The sequence below is a fragment of the Corylus avellana genome, chromosome ca9, assembly GCF_901000735.1.
Source record: "Corylus avellana chromosome ca9, CavTom2PMs-1.0".
In the NCBI taxonomy this organism is placed as follows: domain Eukaryota; kingdom Viridiplantae; phylum Streptophyta; class Magnoliopsida; order Fagales; family Betulaceae; genus Corylus; species Corylus avellana.
In genome coordinates, this window is record NC_081549.1 from 22692602 (window position 1) to 22700442 (window position 7841).

Below are 7841 nucleotides of genomic sequence, written 5' to 3' on the forward strand. Positions count from 1 at the left end.
CGTCTCCTCCCTCCCTTTCCCGACCTCCATTCCTCATTGTCGTCCATTTCCCATCGAGAGTTTGCCTCACGCGCCAAAGTAGATTTGAAAAATTTCAACTTATTTGTTTACCCACTTGCTCAAATAGACCACCCCAAGTCACTGCCAACCTCCATTCATGCCTCTCCTCTCGAGTGTGGGCCACACGTGCCTCCACCCCGTTCCTCCTCTCCACCATAGCTATTGTCCTAGGGTTGTTTTGTAGTCACTTTTATGCTGCTTTTGTAACATACTAATTAATCTCATATTAAGAAATTGAATAGTCTACATAGAAAGTGAGTGATTTTATAAGAGATGCTCATAGGTGTTAACTTTTACATTATTTACTTATTAAGTAAAATTAGGCTTTATAAATTATTATAAGAACTTTTCAAATTAACTAGTCATTTTGATTCATGGCTAGTTATGTTTTTCTTTCAATTTTGTGTCTCCTTCTTGTTAGCTAATTAAGAGATTTGATCTTGAAGTCGAGACTTTTTATTTATGACTAATTTATTAACCAACTTCTGAAAAACCGAATTTTTATTTTACTATTATCTCACCCTAATGATATGGCAATGACAATCATTTTTTCGTTGGATATTGTTAAAATAATAATAATAAAAAAAAATTAATTAACTGGAATACCACTGATTTTGGCGGTGGTTTCTTTGAAGCATGCTAGCAATTAAATTAACACACTGGTTTTCCTAAGGACCCGGCAATTCCGTGAAACACTCATTGTAAATTAAGATAAACCATACTTGAAATCCTTATTATGATCATTGATACTGTCAAATTTTCAAAGTACTATCTTTTCATAGTCTTATACAGCCCAAAAGGTATGATTAACAAAAAGAATTAAAAAAAAAAAAAAAAATTAGGAAAAAGACAAAAAACGGCACATAATGCATGAATATTTAATTGGCATGCCGATGACGACCACAAGCCAAGTCCATAACAACCCTCTACCTAATGTGGCAGCACCACGATTCATTTTATTTTTTCTAAGGGTACAAAATGTAATTAAATAGAAGTGCATAACAGTTCATATACATTTTATATATATATATTTTATATGGCCTCTGACCAAATACTGATCTTCGGTCCTGATCCGCCGGCGGTTGACAGTTTATTAGGAGCCGTCTTGGTTTTGTCGACTTGATCTCTTCATTGCTGTTTTCCACCACCCACATTGTAAAACGGCCTGCCGAAACTGCGTCCTTTAAAAAGTCCATTGTTTTACACAAATTCAAAAATCTGTATCCGCACAACGTTGAATCCTTTTTCATTCATGGCGATATCTCCGCATGCTTTCCCGCCAAGAAAGCGGCAACCGTCGGCCGGATCTTTCATGTCTCCCAAGCTCTCCGACCGGAATCTTATCCAATCCCTTCTCCTTTTGACCCAAGAAATTTCAGCTACCAAACCCTTCCGGTTTCTTCTCAAGCGCAATTCGGTCTCGCTAATCCGCAAGGCGAAGCTTCTTTCGGTCCTATTCGAAGAGTTTCTTCATCGCAATCCTCTCCCTGTTCTCTCTCCCTCCGCGATCCTCTGCTTCGAGGAGCTGCACGTTGCTTTGCAGAGAGTCAAGGCTCTCATCGAGGATTGCTCCAACGGAAGCAAGATGTGGCTTCTCTTGCAGAATCAATCGGCGGCCAATAGTTTCCACGAACTCACCTTGGAGCTGGCAACGCTGCTCGATATCTTCCCGTTGAAAGAGGTTGATCTGAACGACGACGTTGAAGAGCTCGTCATTTTGATCAGAAACCAGCTGAGATCTCGAACCAAAGCGAATTGCGTGCTGGATCCGAGAGACGACGACCTTAGACGGGAGGTTCTGGCCATGCTCGACCGGATCAAGAGCGAGATCGTCCCCGATTGCTCCGTGCTCGCTGAGATCTTCGCTAGGCTAGGGCTTCGCGACGCTTCCAGTTGCAGAGAGGAGATCGAGAATCTGGAGGACGAGGTCCAGAGCCAGAGCCACGAGAAATCCAAGACCGAATTGATCGTCGCCTTGATCGGACTCGTTCGCTACGCAAAATGCGTTCTATTCGGAGCTTCGACGCCGGAATCGGACTCCCCGCACCGGGAACCTTCGTTGGAGGCGGTTGTTCCGTCTGATTTCCGGTGCCCCATTAGCCTGGAGTTGATGCGGGACCCGGTGGTCGTGGCGACTGGACAGACGTACGATAGGGAATCGATCAAGATGTGGATCGATTCTGGCCACGCCACGTGTCCTAAGACAGGTCAGACACTGGCCCACACGAGCTTAATCCCAAACCTCGCGTTGAAGAATCTCATCGCCATGTGGTGCCGTGAGGAGAAGATACCCTTTGAAACCAATGGGACTAACCACAGAGTCAACGGCGTTAAATCGAACAAAGCGGCGTTGGAAGCCACGAGAATGACGGTGATGTTTTTGGTTAACAAGTTGTCCGAGTCGCAGTCAATGGAGGCAGCGAATGGCGTCGTTTACGAGCTCCGTGCACTTGCCAAGACAGATTCCGACAGCCGAGCCTGCATTGCCGAAGCCGGTGCTATCCCTTTGCTCGTGAGGTACTTAGGCTCGGAAGTCGGTTCGGAGCACCCGAACCTCCAGGTTAACGCTGTGACGGCAATCCTCAATCTCTCCATCCTCGAAGCGAATAAGACGAGGATAATCGAGACAGACGGAGCCTTAAACGGCGTCGTCGAGTTGCTACGTTCAGGTGCCACGTGGGAGGCGAAAGGGAACGCAGCGGCCACGATATTCAGCCTCACGGGTGTACACTCCCTGAGAAAGAGACTCGGGAGAAAGACACGTATCATCAAGGGATTGATGGAGTTGGTCGAAACCGGACCCACGAGCTCCAAGAAGGACGCATTGGCGGCAATTATGAATTTGGCGGCTGACAGGGAGAGCGTTGGGCGGTGGGTGGAGGGAGGAGTGGTGCAGTTGACCGTTGGGTTGATGGACAGGTTTCCGGAAGAAGCGGTGTTCGTGCTGGAAACGGTGGTGAAGAGGGGTGGCTTAGTTGCTATTGAGGCGGCCTTTGAGGCGATCAGGAAACTGGGTATCGTATTAAGGGACGGTTCGGAGAGAGCCCAAGAAAGCGCGGCAGCTACGCTCGTCACTTTATGCCGGAAGGGGGGCGCGGAATTGGTGGCGGAATTGGCGGCGACTCCGGGGATTGAGAGAGCCACATGGGAGTTAATGCAAACGGGAACCGTGCGGGCTCGAACGAAGGCCTCTATGCTCTTGAGGCTCCTCAGAAGATGGGCTGCCGGTTTGGATGGTCATGGTCATTCAGTAATGGGTGGTAACACCAGTTCCACGACTCTCATCATGAGCTCGTCAACAACAGTACTTCTCGGTTAATTAACATTCTTTTGTTTTACAATAAATGTAAAAAAGAAAAAGAAAAAAGAAAAAGTGAAAAACTCTCATTTTTAATAGTTTGTTTGGTTGTTTGTCTCAATCACCCATTCTTTGGTATGTGTTCATAATACAATCAATGTTTGATTTTCATTATTCCATGTTGTATCTTAAAGCTTTTATTTCTGATCTTTAGCTTTCTTTTCCATACTTTTACGTCGGTTATGTGAACAAGTTGCCTTCACGGAACCTGGCATATATAAACATTGTTCTCTTGGGACAAAAGTCTGGATTTGCGTCTGAATATGGGTTTGGAGGCAACATGTGGGTCTGAAAAAGAACCTTACAGATGTCAAAGACCACCTTCTTTCATATTCTGCTGCTTTTAGTCGGAAGCACCAGCACGAAAGCAAAAGCAAGCGCGTCGTCCCCATCCTTCAACGTACGACTTCTTTGCTTTTATCACCGATTCAAAGGAAGCCACGCTTGTTTTTCTCTTGCAATTTGCATTTGTATTTTAGAAATCAAAGCTGATGAATTATTTTGGTTAAAGATTCTCCACAATTGCTCGGGTTGTCAGTCAAGTTAGCCCCACAACCCTTTTGGTTAAACAGCAATTTAAACATCTATTATATGAAGCCCAATCAAATTCATAATTGCCGCCAGTAGTCCATGCAATTCAAACATCAATTTTTATTTTTTGGTTCTGTGAAAATCATGGATGGTAGCGAAACTCAACTACTCCAAGGATGATAGCGAAAATCATGAAGTAGTTCTTGCAATAACGTCAAGTAAGTGGGGTGTATAGTATCCTAGTGGGTAGTTGTTATCCTTGCTTTTGTTAGTGCTACGTAGGTAGTTAGTATTTGTCACGTTATGTTAGTGGGTAGTTACATAAAATATGGCTCCTCCATTCACTTGTACGTGGAGTGTTGAGTTTTACATTAAAAAAATATATATAAAGAAAAAAATTACTTAATATACTTAAGTGTACTCTCATTAACTTAGACTTTCGGGTTAAAGTGATGTTCAAATTAATATGTATGTTAATGTATTATAAGTAAAAACTCCATAGCTGCTAATTTCTTCAACATTGTGTTACGTCTTATCTTCCCAACATTGTGTCACGTGATGTGTTATATAAGTAGCGTGTCGTAAGTCTAGCATATATAATAAGAGGTTGGTTGGGGTATTGAATATTGTTATATCACCCTCCAACTCTTAAATGGAGTTCATTATCTATCTTTTCATTTTATCGTGGATCCTATCAAAGGACCACTTCCACATCTAGGGGTTGCAGACCAAACATAGAATCCACTTCAATAAGTAGAATGCATTAATTGTCCATGTTAAGGTTGGGCAATAAGGCCGGGTTGGAGAATGACAATCACCCAATCATCATAAAAAGCAACATTATTAAGTCCTTAATTGTCAAGGAAAAAGGAGGGGGATGACATTGTTGAAAGAAATCTGACTTTTCCCAAAATTAAATGAAAATTGGACTTGTATAACAAGAGAAAGATTCCTAAGATGAAAAAATATGTGTTCATGAAATAGGCATTAAATGGAACAGAATTGACATCTTCAATTTTTTTTTTTTAAAAAAAGATATCAAATATCATTAATCAGGAATAGCTTCAGCAATTACAATATTTCGGACATACAAAGGGTAGTCCTCTCTCCACAATCTCTCCTCACAACTAGAAAGTGCCAATTTTGCAAGCCTATGAGTTACCTCATTAGATGTACGTTTCACATGACAAGCTTTCCGGCTATAAACTTGCTGTAACAATATTTTAGCATCATTAATCAGGTTTCCATACCTCCCCCATGTACATTCATCCTTACATAAAGCTTGGACTACTTCCAGTGAGTCACCTTCGAATAAAACTTCAGTAAAGCCCAATTTCACACAAAGCTCAGCCATTTTTCATGCTGCCAAAGCTTCAGCAGTGGTAGGATCAATAATGAATTGCCTTGACGCCACAAAGGCAGCTCGGATATGACCATGGTGATCACAGGCAATAATTCCTACCCCTATCTTTTAGCCCTCCTTATCAACTGCAGCATCCCAATTGAATTTAATTACACCAAAATGAGTTTTGTCCAGCACAGCACTACCATTGGTATTGGTGAATTAACATGACATCTTCTACCCTAGTTCGCTACCGTAAACACTTCCAATTGATCATGAGCCATTTGAAACACCTCTGATGGAGATTGAAATACACCTTCAAACACCCATTTATTCCTTCTTAGCTAGATAAGCCGAGCTATCACAGCAACCAGCTGCATTTGATCATCCTCCAGTCTTCGCCGCAACATGTCCAAAATATTTGCAAAAGATTCATCTAGCAAGGAGCATTTATGAATGGACTTGAAGCACTCAAGCCATACATCACTTGCTGAAGGACAATTCACAAAATATGCCTAGCTGTCTCACTAACCAGACCACAAATAGGACATAAAGGATTGGAGATAATACCTTTCTTGTAGAGATTGTTACAAGTAAGTAAAATATCATTAGAAGCTTGCCATAAGAAAGTCTTCACTACTGGAGGTCCCTTTATATGCCATACATTCTTCCACTGCTGGGTGACAATGCTATTATTCGAAATGCTACCTTTATTAGTTTCACAACCTTCTGTTGCCAAGTGATAAGCACTTTTAACTGAAAAGTCTCCGTTTTTTGTACCCACCCAGGCCAATCTATCACATAACCGCCCCGAACAGATTGGAATACTACAAATCACATCTGCCTCTTCTTTCAAGAAAATATCCTGAATGAGTGAAAAATTCCACCATCTTGTATCCACATCAACGAGAGCACTGACAGGTGCTTCACTATCTAACATTCTCACCGGAGACTGAATTGCAAAGGTTGAAGGAACCGGAATCCAACGGTCTTGCCATATTTTAATAGAAGAACCATCCCCCAGATTCAAGGAAAGATACTGGATGATACTTCTCTTTAAGCACTTTGGGCATGAATGAATTAGGATTTTGGAGAAGCCTCCATCCTTGTTTTGCCAATAATGCCAAATTAAAATTTTCCAAATCCTTATACCCTAATCCACCCTTCTCCTTGGTCCGTCCCAATCTTTCCCAACTCATCCAAGCTATGCGAGCTTCATTTCCTTTATGACCCCACCAAAATCTGGACATCATGGAATTTATATCCTTACACAAAGTTTTTAGAAGTTAGAAAACACTCACTGTGTATGTAGGAATAGCCAGAACGACTGCTTTCAATAATACTTCCTTCGCGGCATGAGATAGAAACTTCTCCTTCCACCCATTAAGATGCTTCCAGATTTTGGCCTTAAGACCCATAAAAGACTCTACACGCGATCTGCCCACTAAAGAAGGGAGACCAAGATAATTCTCATACCTTCTTGTGGAGCTAATTCTAGCTATAGAAAGAATATGGACTTTGGCTTCACTTTGGGTTTTTTTGCTGAAAAATATGGAAGTTTTGTCCTTATTCAATTTTTAACCAGACGCTTGCTCAAAAGTTTCAAGGACCCGTTGTATGTACACCCATTCAAGCATATTTGCCTTGCAGAAGAGTAAACTATCATCTGCAAAAAATAGATGATTTAGTCTTGTCCTCCACAAGTGATAGGAAGACCAGTGATTCTCATGTCTGCTTCAGCCTTTTGTAAGAGTGAACTTAGATCTTCTGCACACAAAATAAAGAAATATGGAGATAAAGGATCCCCTTGCCTTATCCTCCTAGTTGAAATGATTTTTTCATAAGGCTTCCCATGAATCAAGACAGAATAAGACACAGTTTTAATTCACATCATCATCATATAAATCCACCTTTCAGTAAAGCCAAATCTCCTCATTACAGCCTCTAGAAACTCCCACTCAACTCTGTCATATGCTTTGCTCATGTTTAGCTTTAGAGCCATAAAACCCTCTCTACCCTTCATTCTCCCATCCATAGTATGCATGGCCTCAAACGCCACCAAAATATTATCAGTAATTAATCGCCCTGGAATGAAGGCACTTTGGGCAGGGGAGATTATATGGGTGCATCAGCTAGCCTCCCTTGTCCGCCATGCTAGCCACCCTTCTGCCGCCACTAGATGCAGATCTCGCCTCCGAGGGACTGAACCAACCATCAGTGCCTCCTTTGTCATATTTCTCTCTCGTTGGTGCATCAGCTCTAATCCAAGTTCCCCACTGTTTTTCTCCCTCTTCAACATTGGCCCTCTAATTCTGACGAACATGACACCCTTGCCGTTCATGCACAATACATCCACAGTGGAAGCAACATAACGGCAGTTTCTCATACTTCAAAGTAACCCAATGAGATTTTCCTCCAAACTCCAGAGCTCTCCCCCGCTCCAAAGGATTAAATAAATTAATCACAACACGCAACCTCAAACAACTACCCCATCCTGAACCATCGACATCTACAATTTCGCCCAAAGATGCCCCTATCTTCAACCCCACA

General features: G+C 42.2%; 1 protein-coding gene across 1 annotated transcript; it reads left to right on the forward strand.

The window, feature by feature from the left end:
• Nucleotides 1-985: 985 nt before the first annotated feature.
• Nucleotides 986-3441, forward strand: LOC132162659 (U-box domain-containing protein 16). Its single transcript, XM_059572942.1, has one exon. The coding sequence runs from the start codon at nucleotides 1313-1315 to the stop codon at nucleotides 3377-3379; it is 2067 nt and encodes a 688-aa protein (XP_059428925.1). The 5' UTR covers nucleotides 986-1312; the 3' UTR covers nucleotides 3380-3441.
• The last annotated feature ends 4400 nt before the right edge of the window (nucleotides 3442-7841 follow it).